Source organism: Mchenga conophoros, linkage group LG5, assembly GCF_057382185.1.
Source record: "Mchenga conophoros isolate Kocher_MC1m ecotype Shallow Benthic linkage group LG5, M_conophoros_male_GT1.1, whole genome shotgun sequence".
Lineage (NCBI taxonomy): Eukaryota > Metazoa > Chordata > Actinopteri > Cichliformes > Cichlidae > Mchenga > Mchenga conophoros.
Window position 1 is genome coordinate 24,418,955 of NC_140530.1, and position 18,164 is coordinate 24,437,118.

The following is an 18,164-nucleotide window of genomic DNA, read 5'->3' on the forward strand; positions in this document are numbered from 1 at the left end:
TTCAAGATGATAAATGTGGTTGGCTCCCTCAGCTGTCTGTTTGGCTTTGCAAGGATGAGAATGGGATTTAATGGGACTGCACACCAGATGCTGTCAGACCCGTGTGAATGACTGCATCCGGGTGGCAGGTCTGAGGAAATTAACCCTGTGATGTCTTCTGTCCGAACCTCAATGACCCGAATTCCCCCAGGAACACATGAACAGAAGAAGAAACCAGCAAAGAAATTAGCATTAAAAATTTGTTTCACTGGTAAGGATTTGCACAGTTGCACAAAAATCACCACACAGATAAGTGACTGAACACATTTTATTTTCCATTTTTTTGTCGATTTTAAGAAAATCTGTAGATTCTTCAGGTCATTTTGAACAAGTTTCCAGTCATCATTGCCACAAATTCTGAAAAAATAAAAATAAGGACCCAGATCTGTCTCAGGATCTCCTCTTAGTTGGATATGCCTAAAATACCTCACAGAGTAAGCACCCAAGAGGGACCCTAGTCAGATCCCAAAACTAAATAAGCCGGATCCTTTTAATTGTGGACTGTTAGGAGTTTCAAACCCTTCATGAATTACTGAGTTCCTAACTCAATGTCTAATAGACCCGGCAGCCACCCTTCAGAGGAAGCTCATTTGTAGATTTAGATAAAATGTGTAAAAGCAATAATGACTTGATACACTAAACATTTTCTGATTGATTTGAACAAAATAAAATTTATCACAATCATTGAAATGATAAAATATAAAAGAGAATGCATATAACATGCCTTCATAATCAGTCTCCATCTGCCTACATTGATATTAAACATGAAAAAAATACTAAAGACAAATTCCAATTAACACTAAGTGAAACTACGATGGCGTATTAGGGCCACATTAAGAAAATTATAAATTATTGTCCAATTTGAGAAAGAAGATGAAATGTGGAGGTTAAAGTTGTTTTTTTTTTCAAGTCAAACACTGCCATGGCTGATATACCCTCTACAAAATACCTTGTGTATGATGAGTTAGTGAAACAACTTGATGAGCTGTCTTATTGTGTCTTGTGATGCAACACGACTGGATGAGAGTGTGACCATCGACACCCTTGCATCTGTCCATTTCCAGTAATTTTATTTTGCAAACCCGGCCAACTCATTCAAATTTGTGTGTTTTTTCCTTCTGACCAGAAGCAGCTTTCTGCACCATCTCTTCAATGGTGTTATACTTCTCACACTGTGTGTATGTGCTAAAAATAATAATTATTTTTTACTAATACTGATCCCGAAGTATGATTTCACTAGCTTGTCTACACAGGGCATTTTGTAGAGCGTATAGCAGTCGTGGCAACTTTAATCTCCACATTTTGACCTTTTTCCTCCCTTTATGCTCAAAATGAACAATAATATTTTTATTCTTAATGTGACCCTAACACTCCCGTGTAGAAAACAGTCTGATTAGCATATCCATGCTTACTGTGTTTTTCGCAGAATATGTTATAGCTTGATTTGAATTAGGGAACTTTTGTGCCGTGTAACAAGAGTGGAGAAGTATGATGTCTTTGTTACAACTTTGTTGTGTTTTACTTACTTGAGCGTGTTCAGGCAATATATTTCTTACCATCTTTATCAAATACTCTAAAAGCAGCTCTGAGTTCAGAATCCTGGTTCTTTGTTCTTTCATGGTATAGAACCATGAGACCCAGAAAGCTTTCATAGTTAAATACTCTTTTTCCTGAAACATCGCAAAAATAATACATTTTAATCTGCTCCATGTGTGATTTTTATGCATATATAAAAAAAATCAATACATTTACATGTATAGGGGCTACATATACCCTTTTAATTACACAGTACATAATAACTACACCTAAAGAAGATCCTCTCCAAGCAATATATCTCCTTTAAAGGGATGTATTCTACAGATATATATCAAAATTGTGGGTATGTCTCAGCTTGCATTGGTTCAGACAGAAAACGGAGGAGGGAGGTGTAAAGAGAGCAGGGAAGACAATAGGAAATCGGAAACAGGAAAGGAAATTGCAATATTTCCTCCAGTTCTTCAGATGAAATGACACATAACATAACTAACACAGTTTTGCTAAGTTAAAGTGACATGAAAACTATACTTCAGCATAAGTTAAATCCCAGGAATGCAGTGTTTCAGTGCATCACAGGTCATATAATGGTTAATTCATTATATCATTCATTTCACAAATGCAAGAAACTTTTAAATCACACTAGGAACAACTGAGGAACAATGAGCATTTCATTTCTACAAAAATTAACAAATGAATGTATAATTTAATAGTTTAAATGTTGGACTCTGTGTGTGTGTGTGTGTGTGTGTGTGTGTGTGTGTGTGTGTGTGTGTGTGTGTGTGTGTTTTCGGTTGCTTGGGAGATTCGGCAATGCAAATAATAATAAAACCACTAGACACTTCTCAGGTTACACACTGTAAAACAATGCCACCTAGTGATTCACAGAGAAACCTGCAGTAAGACTGCGGCATACATAATGTTTTTAAATGCATTTTGGAATATTATTGTTCTCTGGGAAAGCTGCTTCATAAATCCTTAATCGATTAAGATGTGTATTAAAATTCTGGGCCCGAATAGGCACAAAGGATAATACCACAAATATCTTAAGATTAATTTATCAGATCAACAAACACCAAACAGCAATTTCATATCAGCACTTTTCCTAAGTTGAATAAGCCACATTATCGCTACAGCATTTTACTTGTCTGGTTTGGGCTGATTCTAAAGAGATGAAGCTTCCACTAATGCACACATTAATGTGCAGTGGATGTAGAAAAAGACATTTCTAAAGTATGTAAATAGAACCGGTTTACGTGCAACACAGTATAATAAAGCATAACAACTGCAACAACTTGATTAAAGCTCAATCAGCAGACAACAGAAGTAGAACCTTAGAAAGTTCTATGTCCACTTGCTAGATAGATACAGTACATTGCAAAAGTCTTGAGCCATGCCATACCTAGCATGTTTTGCTAAGAAAATGATGAATAGGTGCAGTGATTTATTGAAACATGTTCAAACATAATTTGAAATTTAGTATATAAGGCAGAAACGGTGTTTGTACACTTGAGAGTCAATATTTGGTATGACCACCTTCATTCTTCCACACAGCCTGAACTCTCTTTGCCAGGTTTTCTTGTAATTTCTTTAAGAAGTCTTCAAGAAATGTTTTCCACGCTTCTTGGAGGACATTCAAAGTTCGTTTTTAGAACAAATTTTGCATTTTTGAGAAGAGCTGCTAGTAACAAAGTGCCCAAAGATACGTTGTCTGTTACATGTAGACACAACACTGGTTCACCTCTTGACTTTGGTGCTTTTTTAATGCTTGAATGTATGTTGAGGTGAAATGGTTTAACAAACAAAAGAAAAATCCTATGAAAATGGTCAGGGGCAAGAACTGGGCTGAAAATGAGTGAAAAAGCAGCCAATGGCCAAAGAAAATATTTGCTATTCTTCAGTCTAAGATCACTATAGAGAACATATGGAGAAATTATGGGTAGCTCAAGAACTCTGCAGAGTAAGACAGAGGGTTTTTATTCCCATAGCAAGGAATTTTGCAGGTATCTTCTTTGTCCACATCTTTGGCCATCTGGATGAGCTCGCTCTTGGTAGGATTGATTCCAGTTAAACTCATCATCCTCTCTAGCTCTTGTGTCTTCACTTCTCCATTTCCTTCTTCATCAAACATCTCAAAAATTACATTGTATTTTTTGATCTTGTGATAATTTGCTGACCTGGAAGGAAATGAAAATGGGGAAACTTTTTAAGAAGCTGCAGTTTTATGCTGCCAACAATATTTATTAGAGGATTGTTAATCATGATCCTAAAACCTCTCATTTCAAGTTAGTCATTTTAGATATTATTCAAATTAATAACTATTAATAGTTAATTCTCAAGATAGCATACTCACCAATTTTTCAGGATTATATAGAAACGAGTCAGTGCAAGTACTGTGTGTACCAAAAACACTTAATGCACAATAAGAGGATGTCTTAGCCTCATCATTTCTAAATGTTTAATGCTCTTTCCCCAGAGTTTAGAAAAGCCTGCCAGAAGACCATTTATGGCACTTAGAGGGTGGACTTGCTAATCACCCATGAGGAATAATTTGATACTGATCTCACCCATCAAATGCAACACAGCTACACTGGAAAATAACTAGTTTGTATAGCTTTAAATTCGTCAAATATCCGTATTTTTAGAGAAAGTAACAGCAACGCAGCAAAATATTGTAAACAATCAGATGCATTTTTGTGTGACCTCAGTGTCACATGACGACACAGTTATGGGAACTGCAATTAGCTTAGTGTGGCCCATTAGCAGGTGTTTGCACAGCCCCCCGGTGACTTTTATGAAAGCTGACATCCAAATAAGGAGGCACTCAACTGCAAGATGTTATTTTCAACATTACAATGGGAACATTAAGAATTTCACATTTGTTAGCTGAGTGAAAGAGCTGTGTATCAGTGTACACCTCATTCCTCTTGTGGGCTAATTCAGTGCAGAGTGCAGAATTTAAAAGGACACAACATAGAAATCAAAATTAAAAGTTATGTGAAGCTATTAGCATTTAATATGTAGATTAGGTAATAGGCAATGAAATAATAGTTACTTTTTAAAAAAAACATTACTACCAGCTGTCAGGTGAATTTCATGAGCTGAATTTACCAGGTTCCTGTCCTTCTAGTTAAGCAATTACATGGCTAATAGATCATTGTGACATTTGCAAATAAAAATAATATGACCGGGAGAATTCACATACATTGAATTATAACTTACACAGCAATGTGGGAATACTTTTCTTTCTGTATCTGCATGTTGAAATCAAATAACTGCTTTCATTCATGATCAAAATGTAATATTAAAATGATACTGACAAGCCATAATAAAGATGGTCATGATAATCCAAATGTTATGCCATTTGTTTTTATTCCACGGGGTCACTCAGAGGTATGGTACTAAAGAGATTCTATGTATTCTTCGTTTTGCTGATGGCAAAGATTATAGTAGATAAATCCTGTCGTAAAATGTGAGTCTAACAAAAATAAAGAGGGAAAGGTAAACACAGTGGCTTTTCACATGCTGTGTATTAAGAAGAGATTTGTCAAACACTATTTTCAATGCAACCGATTCCCATCTTGTCTTTATATTTTTATATATATGTGGACCATCAGTACCAATAATCGATTCAAGGTTTTCAAGGTTTAGTTATGCAGGGTAGTGATGGATGATGAATGGATGATGCGAGAAGGAAATGAATGTAGGAAGATCAGGTCTTATGTCATCTGAGCCTACTTTGAGCTCCAGATGGTATCTTGAAAATGGAGAGAAGGGAGAGTAGTCTGATTGAAAGAGGAAGGATGGACAAGATGCAGCGAGGGCTTAGATAATGAGAGGATGTGGTGACGGGTATGAATAAGATGGAATTTGTGAGGCAAGTGAGACAAAGAGGTTGGTAGTCGCTAACTAGGTAGCTAAGAAATTTGCCTGACAGGTGATTACATGTGGAACTTTAGTTAACGTCTTTACTACATTTACTCAACCAAATCCATTGCAGGTTTTTTTTTTTCTGTATGACATTCCTGAGCTACTTATTTTTTCTGGTATGGATTAATTGGATTGTTATATTCTAGTTTGTCTAGTATGTATTTCTTACATGAACTGGGTCCAATTAGGATTTTTTTACGAGTGTATTTGTGCATCAGATGACTGCTTAGTATGACTAAATTAAATATCAAAACCGCTCATGCCACCAAAATAGCTTTATTCTGTCAGGTCATGAAACGGGACCTCTGGGGGTGTCCTGTGGTATCTGGCACTGTGAAGTTGACGGGGGATCCTTTGGGTCCCATGGATTGTGGGGTGGGAACAGATAAGGTTTGTTTCATGCCATCTCACAAATGCACTATAGCTCACATGGGTAAAATAATGCTCGAGGGCAGGGATCAGCCTTGAACTATCTCAATCTAACCCCTGATGTCCTAAGAGAAAAGCAAAACAAATGCCAGTGAAATCAGAGTGTAATCACTGATGAAGGAATCTTGAGGTGAATGACTGCACTGGGTCCACACAGCTATTTAATTTTAATTCAGTGCTGTTTTTTTTTTTTTTTTAATATCAGTGACCTAGTAGTAGTGCAGTAGTACATATCATACAACTGGCAAGATGTAGGCTAATTTAAAATGTATATAACAACTTTTTCATTTGGATTTTTTAAGCCTGTGCGGCCCTCTGGGAAAAAAAATCTTACCTACCCCCTACTCTATCAGTTAGGGATTCATGGAATGTTGAGGCAGGGTCAAGTAGCAGCTATGTCATTGTGTCTTTGCTAGGGTGTGTATACTCACTCTGCAAGAGCATTTTGGCTGCTGGTGCAATCAAAGTAGCATTGATATGTATGCTCACCAACAAGATTTTCCAGCAGAAAATTGCATTGCATCGCGGCATATGTTGAAAAAGTAATCATACAATTTTTGTGAGTGTTTTTTCCCCAGTTGCTTTCTTATTTTGAATCATGAACTTTGACCTTAAGTGCAATAACTGAGGCTTCCAGTTCTTTAGATGTTGTAATGGGTTCTTTGTGACCTCCTGGATGAGTCGTTGGTGCACTCATGGAGTAATTTTGACAGATCGGCCACTCATGGGAAGGTTCACCTCTGTTCTACGTTTTTTAAATTTGTGGATAATGGCCTTCACCGTGGTTGACTGGAAAAAAAAATCTTGGAAATGGATTTGTAACCCAGAATCATAGATGTGAGTGGCTTTATCATCTATTCTTGGGTTGCTTTTGAGACCTTTTAACTTGCTATTTAATTACTTGATGTCTTGATTCTGCAGGTCTGGCAGTAATCAGGCCTGGGTGTAGCTCCTGAAATTGAGCAAATGCCCCCCCCCTACAGTACTGTACTGAAATCATGATTACCACTTCCTACTTTAGAAGCGAAGTTGGGGCCCTGTTTACTCGATCTTTAACTTAGGCTCCTTTGCTGAGAACATAAGCGAACACTGTGCTCTCTTAAACTGTATTGTGCTCGAATTAAATACGCGTGTACAAAATTAGACGTGCTAAACATCGCTGCAAGGGGGCTGATGATAATTGTAGCATATCCAGTTATAGAACTCCAATCGAAGGTTCTCTCTCCCTCTCTGCTGCAACGTGGGGTTTCCCAGCGCTAACTGCAGGGTTACCGCGCCCATCTCATTGCTCGGTGGCCGGACAAGAGTGTTACTACGGAAAGGGCAGATGTTAAGCTCGGCAAAAGGGAGACAGTAGGCTGTCTTGTTGGGTGAGCTTTAGTGAATTTAAAGATTGGCTTTTTATCTGCCTGGGCAGTGCCTTCATTAAAGGGCTTTAGTGGGTGTGATTCCCCCCTCTCCGTCCCCTCCCCTCTCCGGTTGGTTGACTGAGGTTGTCAAGCTCCCCCAGCCGTAGCCTGCGTTCGGGAAGGGCTACTCCTCGGAAAACTACGCTAGCTGGCTTAAGCTAGTTAGTAAGCTAGCGTTGTGGTGTTCGTTGATGCGTGGATCGGAGATACACACCGTCCCGTGTTCCAGTCAATGCCCAAACTCAAAAACAGGCGCAAATTGAATCAGGTAAGGCAAAATGAAGCGACCAGCACACTGCTTTTAGAGCTGTAATTGTAACTGTTCTACCTTTAGCTAATGAATTGTGGCGGAATTGAACTGCCCGGGGGTGGGGTAGCAGTAGCCTAGCCTTCTAGTTAGCAGGGGTTAGCTAGCATTAAGTTGGCTATTTTGCCATAAGAGTGTTTGCATCGGTGGATCCCGGTGTAGAGTATTAGCTGCAAATTAAATGACAGAACTTAACTAGTATCCAAGCATCTGAGCAACGTTAGCTACAATTAATGTCGGAGGAAGCTTCTGGCTGGCGTTTAAGTAATAATGTTGGCCCAGCGGAGGTGCTTCTTGATATAAAATGCATTGATAACCATATGATATAAGAGACAACTGCAGTAATCATGCTTAAATTTAAAGCTTCACTGATTGCACTGACTTACATTATAATCGAAATGGTATATTTAAAGATTTTGTGAGTTGATGATGACATACTGGGTTGGGCTGGAACAATAAACGTCCCGTAATAACAGCAAACAGTGTTTTTCTTGTGATTAAAAAGAGTGGGTTATAGCATCACTTGTTAACTCTGCGCACGCTTCTGTGGATTAAATTGCAACACTTATTTAACGTAAATGCCATTGCCGCGTTTACACCCTGTTTTTACCAGCCGAGCAAATAAGTTAGCATATCGGTGCCTGTCTGCAACAAAACGGCCGCATCGATGCAACGCCTTAACTCGTGTTGGGAACATTACTTATAAACAGCCAGCTAACTTGCAGGTTTCATGGATTTAGTTTATTTTTTCTTTCTGTATTCGCTTATTTTCTGAAAGGTCATTTGCTTTATGGAAAACACCCAGCCCCCCCCCCTTTTTTTTTTCTTCTTGCATTTGTCGCTTGCTGGAGTAAAACAGGCCATCGCCGCCCGACCTTGCAGTTTTACAGTCTTCCCCCTCCCTCCGTCTGCTGCAAGATTAAAAGGACCAAATAAATTTACGCGGTAATCAAATTAACTTGGAAGTACTGCGTTTAACAAGATTGTTAGTATGTAAGTAAGTGGATCTCCGAAGGCCAATCCACAAGCCAGTTTTCTGGTTTACCCACTGTTGCTTAAAAGCTAACTACATAGCACCCTGTATAATTGCGGAAGAGCGGCGGAGTCTTCCCTGAAGTGACTGTGGTTACGTTATTTTGCATTAGATAATTCTGGCTATTTGGTTCGCGTGTTATGAAATTTTGCGAGTGTTGCGTTACATTGACTCTGCTCGTTTCCAGACATTTTTAACCCTTGTGTGTAACTGTTCTTAATAAGGTGACTTTAATTTTTTGAATATTAGCTCTGCCCTGCCTGCAGGCCTACTCTGTCGAGCTTGCTAACTAGCGGACAGCAGTCTGCAAGATGGCGTTTAGCTGCATCTTCAGTGCAAGTCATATTATCTTTACACTGTGCAGCACTCAGTATTTTTGCCACCTTATTGTGCAGAATTGCGTGTAATTTCCTCCTGAAATGTGCGTGCAGCCTCTGTAGAGTAACCTACTAAACAAATTCAAACCAAAAGCGGAGTTAAAACAGCTATCCGGCAGCCATTCAAATGCAACGCAAAGTCCAATGCAAATGATTTCATTGTGACTGTTGTAGGCAAATCACAGTACTGCACACAATGTCTGTGTCAACTATCAGTACAACCCGTACACTGTTGGTTAAACCTTTGCACACAAACACGTTAGTTCATGCTGTTGATTTATACTAGTACATTTTATTTCTGTCACAAAGTCTGTTTGCATTGTTGTTAAAACTACCAATAGTGTTTTGAAGTTAATTGTATGTTACTGGATTCCATCAGAAAGTAGTCCTACTTGTATCTGGTCACAACTGCATGAGAGGATCTGTAATATGGTTGCGATGTCATTGGAAGCTGAAAATCCTGGCAATTTCTCAAAGCAAGTGCCTGGATTAGTTGTGTGTAAAAGAATTAAGATTAATCTCATCCTTTTATGATTGGAAAAACATATTTCTAATGCCTGGACAGGCTTTGCCAGCTGTTTACATTTGTGGACATGGATAGGATTAGAGACTCATTGACTGAGGATTTTAGCTTTTAGGATTATGGAGTTGCTCAGTGATACTGCTGGTTATGGCTTTTTCTGTGATCCAGCTTTAGACCTGTGAAATATTGCATTATTATTATTATTTAACAGTACAGATAAGCCGGTATGTTCTTGAGAACAAATGTTTGTTTATCTAGTGAAACATACACATTTAACTGAAAATGTAGAAGACACCTAAAATAGCAGACGCAATCTACCCTTAAGGGACTTGAAAACTAGTGAGCTGCAACTTCAGGCTGTTTGCCACTGCTCATTGTTTATCATGCAGTCAGCTGACCCTGATCAGGCGCTTGGAAAGGAGAAGTGATGAGGGAGAGGAACTCCTTAACTGTAAGCATCCACAGAGGTCAACAAGATTGAATTTGTATTTTATTTTTTTAATTTCTGAATGTAGAATATTTAAAACTCAGATTTATAACATGACTTCAGGCTATTCCACATTAATATTTGCCACTGGAATTTATTTTTATTTTTTGGGGAATTTGGCAGTTTAAGAAAGAACAAAAAGATGTAGGTGTCTTATTTCATCTGACTCAAGTTTGAATTTAAAACATTGAACATTGAGTAGCACTTTAAAACTAACAGCTTTTCATAGTTTAGTTGTGATAGATACTCATCAGTTTAACTTAAAAGAATTTAATTTAAATTCATTGGAAAAGTTCAAAATCAGGCAGAGTTACTTATGTAACCTCCTTTTTCTGTAGTTGTTTCCAACTCTGTGTACTAAATAAAAACTCTTGTTTTATTTTTGAGTTCATGGGATTAATTATACTTAAAGTTAAGACAGGAAACTCTACATTAGTGTAGTAAATATTTCTAACTTCAATTATTAGTTCTTTTATTTTTCTCAGGTTGAGAGAAGTTGGGAATATAGTTTTAAAATTATGTTTTAAGAGGTTTTCAAGGTGAGAATGGCATCCTGCTGTCACTGGATGATGCTTAATCATGATTACTTTCCATGACACATTTATTATAAGATTAATGAGCATAAGAGGATAACTTGAGTTAGAAAGGCCAACCAGTCAGACAACTTAGACGATTGTGTAGATAAGGTTGAGAAGACTTTCAGTCTTGTCCTGCAACTTCCAGTAACATAGGTGAGCTGACGGAAAAACACAAGGTAAGGTAACTAGTAGGGCAGTGCTAGTTAACTTGATCTTTAGTAACTTTACAATCATATTTAAATCTGTATTGCATTTTGTTTTTAATTTCTGGGTTAATTAGGTTTGGTAATGTTATTTATTTTTCACTTTTAAGCTGTTACATGTGTAACAAGTAAAAATTCTGAGTTTAACTTTGTGACCGTCGTCTTCAGTATCCGTATAATAGAAGGAAGTTACAATTCTTTAGAAAAAATTTGGCTTCCAAGCGTTCACATGTTCTAACAATACAATAACTCTTGAATCTGTAGAAAATTATGGCTGATCTTACATTTGGTCAAAACTGAGTGTTTTCTCCACTTCAGGTTGGTAACTTATTTACTCTTTGCAGTTCAATACAGAAGTATCCGTTTCCCATTTTAAATGCAAAGAGATGTCCCGTGTGCAGCTTCAGGTTGGTTTTGTAAAGTATTTTTGTTCACCGCACTTTCATAATTCATTAGATGGATTTTACCACAAGGTTATTTGTCTTACAGGATAACTGGAGTCAGTATAAGAACATTTGTCCAACTAATAATCCTCCTACTGACCTTATTATTAAATTCAATACTATATTCATAAATCCATTCCTACCTGTTGATTGCAGCCATCTTTTAGGTGTTTCATTCTTCTACCTTAGGAAAACCTTACTTTTCGTTACTCTAAGTATGCTGACGTGGACGTTACTGAAATGGACAGTTAACAAATGTTCCAACCATAACAGAAATTAAAATGGTAGATGAATCTGTCATGCTAAATGCAGTTTTTAATTCAGTATTGCATTGCTGAGCTTTTGTCTTTTTCCTGATATCTTACATGTGAATGAAATCAGTGTTTCATACAAAGAAATTTCAGACACACTAAGAATGCTCTATATATATATATATATATATATATATATATATATATATATATATATATAAAATCAGTAAAATTAATATGTATATATTTTATTAGCTGAACTTTGAGCGTGCTTTGCGGCTCTGTATTAATATAAGTGGCTTATTGATCACTGAAATTCTGAGTATCCCAGGGATTAAGGTCAACAGGATAATGACTGCTTTTCGGATCACTGGAAAGTCATGCGTTAACAAGATTTGTCTGGCAATATGAATTGTGTGTCAGGATTTAGCTGGTGACATTGAGGTGGGAAAGTAAGGTTGAAGCATGAACTGCACATTGGACATATTGTAGGTAAACAATTTTTTTTTTTATTTATTTATTTTTTTGCCATCAATTCAATCAAAACAATCTTGGTGAAAATCTTTATCCACTGCAGGTCTGTGAGCTGCGTTCAGACCCATTTTGCGTTTGTCTTCATTACAGCTTTGATTTTAAAATGGTTTGCTTGAAAGATTAAAGTTCCTCATATTTCCTTTGTTTGTGTTGCTTTTTTTAGAGCAACAAGTGCCCGTGGTAGCTGGAGTAAGGTAATTGAAAAAGCAGAATAAGATGAGTGAACTGGACCAGTTACGCCAAGAGGCAGAGCAGCTCAAGAATCAGATCAGAGTGAGTAACAAAGTATCACTTCTCCACATAAAAGCATACAGACGTTTATTCTGAAAAATCTGACAGCCCTTCCAGTCGAGACTGGTGTGAGATGGAAAATGTCTGACCAAAGTGTTGACCCCCCCCCCCCCCTTTTTTTTTTTCTTTTTTTTTTTTGTGTCTCCTCAGGATGCCAGGAAAGCATGTGCAGATGCCACACTATCACAGGTAACATTTAACTTTTCATAGTGTTTGGGTTGAAAAGCATTTGATGGGAAATGAACCTTATAGCACTTAATGTTTTACAGATCACAGCTAATATTGACCCCGTTGGCCGAATCCAGATGCGTACAAGACGAACGCTGCGGGGCCATTTGGCTAAAATATATGCCATGCATTGGGGAACAGATTCTAGGTAAAACCTAACAGCCAGAATATGATTTGTGGAGCATAGTGAACTTTGTGTCTTTCAGCAGTTTATGCATATTTTTCTATTGTTTTTAACTCTGGATAAAAAATAGATGCGTGACAACCCCTGGATACTGTGTTAGTGATGTTCATATTACTGTTCTTTTCTTTTTTTTTTTTTGTAGGCTCTTGGTCAGTGCCTCTCAAGATGGCAAACTTATTATTTGGGATAGCTATACCACAAATAAGGTAATTTTCTTCATTATTATTTTATAATGAGGACTAATGGAATAATAGGCAAACCTTGTGTTTAATCTAGTTGAGAGTCAGTAACAACACAGCCTTACAAAGCGCAGACAAAAAAAGTGCGGTCATCTTCATTCTGATTTTTTAAAATGTTTACATAGATTGGATACTAAGTGATCTTGAAATTAATAAAACTATATAAATTTAGTTTACCTTTTAAGTTGTTCCTTTTGTACTATGTTGTACTTCTTTATGGGATAAAACAATTTTTTTGAACCTATGAGGCTATGTTGAATTGAAAAGAGGGAAAACTTATATTTAAAAGTGTTGCAGATCAGCTGAGCAAGAGGCATTTGTGCCCTTTCCCCTGAGGCTGATGTGTCTGGTGTGCAGTTGTTGATATCGGAGGAATGAGTACACTGTTTTAATGCCTAAAAGGTAATCTGGCTTCTCCACCAAAGACAGAAGTTTCTTCGGGATCCTTAAAAAGCTTTCTGACTTGTTTGGGATACTGAAGAAACTTTTGGGATAATATAATTTAACATGATACTGTGGACAATGATCCAGCTGGTAATAAAAAGATTAAAGGGTAATTCTTCCAACATTAAAGGGTAGATAGAGGTTTGATTTGTTTATGGGATACTTTAATGCAAGGCTGGTTATTTCATCCTCTTGTTTAATTAAGCTGTTGCATTATGGTGTCCCTAAGCAGCAGATTATTGACTAATATCATGTTCCCATTGAAATGGAAAAATTACGGCCGTGATTTTTACAGGATGCGGTCTAATATCTCAACAGTGCAGCCTCTTCTGAGTTTGTAGCTTGGGTCACAAGAACTTACTTTGTGATCTGGCAGTACCTCACAATAGCTTATTTTTATAGTTTAGACTTGAAAAGAATTTGTTTTTGTTTTTGTTTTTTTTGTTTAGAAACATCTTTTGTTCAGTTTAAATTTCAGGCCTAGGCTTGTCCTCGAAGGAACCATTGGAAACTTGTCAGCAAGCCACCAGAGCGTTCTTTGCTGTAAGCTTTGGTTCACTGCTGCAGTCAGGTTGTTGCGCTCTGGAGATTTTTTTTCTTTTTTCTTAAAGGAACCTTGTGTTTGGCTTCTGTCTAACTACTCTACCATAAAGACCTTTTTGATGACGTGCTGACATGATTGTCTTCCTGGCAGAACTTTCTAAACTGTTTAATCCAATAATTTTGACATAGGTCAACTCTACTGAAGCCCTACACACAAATTTTAAGGACACATTAAATCCAGCAGGACACAGCTGACTACAGCGTTGAGTGCTATAGCAAAGGGTCTGAATACTTGTTTAAAAGAAAGCTTGAAACTTTGAAGTGTAAAAAGTGAAGGAGTTGCAGTACTTTCTAAATTGTATAAATAAGTATTGACATTTATTTTATGCTTTATAAAGGCAGACTGACATTGTTGTGTGTTAGTGTTTAAATGCCAAATTTAGTTATTGTAACATTGCTCTCCAAAAGGTATGTAATCCTATTTTGAAGATTTTGTTTCTTTGACAAAATGGAACTTAAGTATCTGTGCATGTGTCTGTTTGTTACTCTATAGGTTCATGCCATTCCACTTCGATCTTCCTGGGTCATGACTTGCGCATATGCGCCTTCAGGAAACTATGTGGCCTGTGGTGGCTTAGATAACATCTGTTCCATCTACAACCTGAAAACACGTGAGGGGAATGTACGTGTGAGCCGTGAGCTCGCTGGACATACAGGTAAATGGTTGTAAATGTCTTCTCAAACAGCAAAGTATCAGTTAAAACATGCTTCTTTTGCCATATTGTCTATGTTAACTTATAGTTGGATTCAACAAAACAGTGGCATGATAAGGTGTATGTTGCTTTAAAAATTTGTTAGTCTTTTTTTTTTTTTTTAATTTTCAATGAATTTTAAATAACTGATCTATTTACTGCTAATTGATGATTAGTCGTAACTGCAAGTAGGGGTTAAATGTGCACTGCTAGTTCTACATTTGTCTTTCACTTGTGTATTAATGACTTCTATTGACTCTCAATATTAGGATACCTGTCCTGTTGTCGCTTTCTTGATGACAACCAGATTGTTACAAGCTCTGGAGATACCACTTGGTGAGTGAAAAGATGACATTGAGTTCCGTTAATGAGCAGTTAACGTGCTAGACAACAGGCAAACTGATTCTAAATCCTTTATTTCACAGTGCACTTTGGGACATTGAGACTGGCCAGCAGACAACCACATTTGCTGGACACACCGGTGATGTCATGAGCCTGTCACTCGCCCCTGACTCAAGGTTATTTGTCTCTGGTGCTTGTGATGCCTCTGCTAAACTCTGGGATGTTCGAGAGGGCATGTGCAGACAGACATTTACTGGCCATGAGTCTGACATTAATGCCATCTGTGTAAGTTCCATACACATGTAAATACAAGTGTTTTGCTTGCTAAATTTGTTTCCTGTTTCAATCAATAATTGGACAATAATTATTTCTGTTTTTGGAACTTGCAGTTTTTCCCTAATGGAAATGCCTTTGCCACGGGCTCTGATGATGCCACCTGCAGGCTGTTCGATCTGCGTGCTGATCAGGAATTAATGATCTATTCTCATGACAATATCATATGTGGCATCACCTCTGTGGCATTCTCAAAGAGTGGCCGCCTTCTTCTGGCAGGATATGATGACTTTAACTGCAATGTGTGGGACACACTAAAAGCTGATCGTGCTGGTTAGTATTGCTGAAAAAGCCTTTTATCTCCTTAGTGTTGGTAAATCCCAAGAGCACTTTGTAACATCCAAATTGATGTGACCTGTATTTCCTTAGTGCACTACTGTTAACTAAATGACAATTATGATTGCTTATAGGTGTGTTGGCTGGACATGACAACCGCGTTAGCTGCCTGGGGGTTACTGATGATGGCATGGCAGTTGCAACAGGATCCTGGGACAGTTTTCTGAAGATCTGGAATTGAAGCCTGAAGGTTCTTTTACTGTTTGATTGTTTTTGGGTTTTTTTGTTGTTTTTTGTTTTTTTTGCATATATTATTATTATTTTTTTTGTTATTATTATTATTTTTTTACATTTGTATCCAAATAAATGCCAATTTCCCTCCAAAATCCAGTTACCTTTACGCTTGTTCCACACTTGGTTGTTGTTTGTAATGGGACACAATCAGTGCTTGATCTTTGTCCATCAAGTTTTAAGGTCTTAACCTGGCAGAACATTAAAAAAAAAAAGGCTAAACAGTAGGTCAGATTATATTATTCAAATCTTAAATTTAACCTTTCTTTGTTTCTCAGATGTTCATTTAACTCCAAAGTTGACTGGAAGACCATTACAACTTGAGAATGTTCACAGCATCTTCTTCAACACTGTTTAAACTGACTTGGACACCACAAAAACGAAGGGAAACCAATGCCTTTCCTACACAAAGAAGAGCACAATTGTTTATCACCTAGTTAAGAAAGGATCTCCTGTGGTATCAAATCCAAAACTTGTGCATTCCTTCTTGGACCATTTTATGTTACCTTGAAAGAGAAAACAACACTATCATCCCATGCAAATGTGTGCGTCTTGAAAGCAAATGTTGGAGTGTAATTGTACAAATTATTTAACTTTTTTCCTTTTTTTTTTTCCTTTTTTTTTTTTTCTTTTTTTTCTTTTCTTTTTTTTTTTTTAAGATTTCTATTCTGATGGTTTGTTATTCTTGATGGCTTTTTTTTTTTTGTCATATTTCTTTAGTGGTTTTAGATATGTTTGAATTACAGCTTGTCTTTCTAATCCAGGTGAATCATATAAGACAGATGAGAAAACCATGCAGAAGTAAAAAGCTTGGATCATATTACACGAGCAGCTTTCAAAATGTCCATGATGTATTTATATACTAGCTGTTTTTGTTTCATCACAGCCTTTTGCACATGAAGCTTTGCCTCTCAACTAATACTGTGTTAACTAACCAAGCACATGCTATAAGTTATGAATGCTCATTCCAGTACAGAAAGAGTTATTACCAGTAAATTATCCAGTTAAGCCCCTTAATTCTTGTACATGCCTTTGACTTTTGGTGGGAAGGGTTTGGTTTAGGGTGCTGAGGTAACTGAGGCATGGCTCGATTTTACTATATGAAAGGGGATTTGTGTTTCGTATCCACTTTGAGTGAAACACCTCACCTGACTTAATAGACACTTCCTTTGCTTGGGACTGCAGTTGCAACTCTGTGAATGAAATGTACAAAATCAATGTCTGAAAATAATGGTCTGTTTTAAGTTAAGACATTTAATTTTGTCTGCCACGAGTTAATTTAGATGTGCATGCTGTAGACTTGCTTTCAATGGTGCAAAAATCCTAGATTTTTCTTTTGTTTCCAAAAAGGAGAGTAACCTGTTGATTGAACTTAATAGAGGCCAATTTATTTTTGGCTCAAACTCTGCATACATACATCATGTACTAATACTGGTAACGCTATGCACCAGAATGAGCAAGAATGGAAACAGACTTATTATTGACTGCATACTTAATGTAAATTATGCTTACCAGTTCTATTGATGCCAATTTTGTAATAATTATTACAATCATTGTGAGAAATCTATCCTTGAAAAGTCCTCTCTCCTTCAAATCTTCACACACACAATGGAACAGAAATGTCCTCACACACTGTCCATACTAAAACTTTTTGTACACCCCCCCCCCCCCCTCCCTCCCTCCATTGGTCTTAAATTTGAAAATCAGAACATCTGAATGACAACATTTTCACTGTATACAGAAGCACTTTTGTTAAAGTTGTGACATATTTTCACTTTTCTTTTTTTTCTTTTTTTTTTCCTTTCTGCGATGATGTACAATAAATGTGATGTATTCGTGTATGGCCACAAGTGAAAATGCAATTCAACTGAGGTGGATTCCCTTTTCTCTTTCCATTAATATTATAGAGCTCTGCACCCTTATGTACCTATTCACTTTTTGTATTTCATTTCGGTCTGTTGGTGTTCCACGGTGAGCTGGATGCAAGATAGATACTGTACTAAATTGTACTGTTATTGATTGGAAAATGTAATAAAAAGCTGTTTGAGATCTTGCTTTGTGTTTTTGTGAGGGTTCTGTCAGAATCTTCTGATGTGCCATTTAAACAATTCACTGCTTTGTGCAGCTTTGAGTTTTTGGAGGGAGCCTTAAAAAAAAAAAAAGAA

The 18,164-nt window shown here is 37.1% G+C and overlaps 2 protein-coding genes across 4 annotated transcripts; one reads left to right on the forward strand and one right to left on the reverse strand.

The window, feature by feature from the left end:
* Positions 1 to 1,575: 1,575 nt before the first annotated feature.
* Positions 1,576 to 11,451, reverse strand: LOC146574618 (calmodulin-like protein 6). Its single transcript, XM_085275481.1, has 3 exons — positions 11,435 to 11,451; positions 3,584 to 3,749; positions 1,576 to 1,713 (listed from the first exon to the last, which is right to left on the reverse strand). Exons 1-3 carry the CDS (start codon positions 11,449 to 11,451, stop codon positions 1,576 to 1,578), a joined length of 321 nt encoding a protein of 106 aa, XP_085131607.1.
* Positions 7,209 to 18,053, forward strand: gnb1b (guanine nucleotide binding protein (G protein), beta polypeptide 1b). 3 transcript variants are annotated; one of them, XM_085274439.1, is made up of 11 exons: positions 7,209 to 7,608; positions 12,240 to 12,349; positions 12,518 to 12,556; positions 12,637 to 12,743; positions 12,922 to 12,985; positions 14,559 to 14,721; positions 15,027 to 15,093; positions 15,183 to 15,384; positions 15,489 to 15,705; positions 15,843 to 15,958; positions 16,278 to 18,053. In XM_085274439.1, exons 2-10 carry the CDS (start codon positions 12,293 to 12,295, stop codon positions 15,947 to 15,949), a joined length of 1,023 nt encoding a protein of 340 aa, XP_085130565.1. In that variant the 5' UTR covers positions 7,209 to 7,608; positions 12,240 to 12,292; the 3' UTR covers positions 15,950 to 15,958; positions 16,278 to 18,053. The 3 variants fall into 3 exon arrangements, with proteins under 3 accessions (XP_085130565.1, XP_085130564.1, XP_085130566.1); XM_085274438.1 differs by lacking the exon at positions 7,209 to 7,608 and adding an exon at positions 10,693 to 10,821; XM_085274440.1 differs by lacking the exon at positions 7,209 to 7,608 and adding an exon at positions 11,782 to 12,034.
* Positions 18,054 to 18,164: the final 111 nt, after the last annotated feature.

Bases quoted from the DNA above. Each gene is read 5' to 3' on its own strand.
- LOC146574618 (XM_085275481.1), bottom strand. The intron at 1,714-3,583 runs GAAGATACCTGC...TTTTGCGATGTT, and splicing joins TGGCCAAAGATGTGGACAAA to TCAGGAAAAAGAGTATTTAA.
- gnb1b (XM_085274439.1), top strand. From the start codon at position 12,293: ATGAGTGAACTGGACCAGTTACGCCAAGAGGCAGAGCAGCTCAAGAAT. The intron at 12,744-12,921 runs GTAAAACCTAAC...TTTTTTTTGTAG, and splicing joins CATTGGGGAACAGATTCTAG to GCTCTTGGTCAGTGCCTCTC. The intron at 15,385-15,488 runs GTAAGTTCCATA...TGGAACTTGCAG, and splicing joins CTGACATTAATGCCATCTGT to TTTTTCCCTAATGGAAATGC.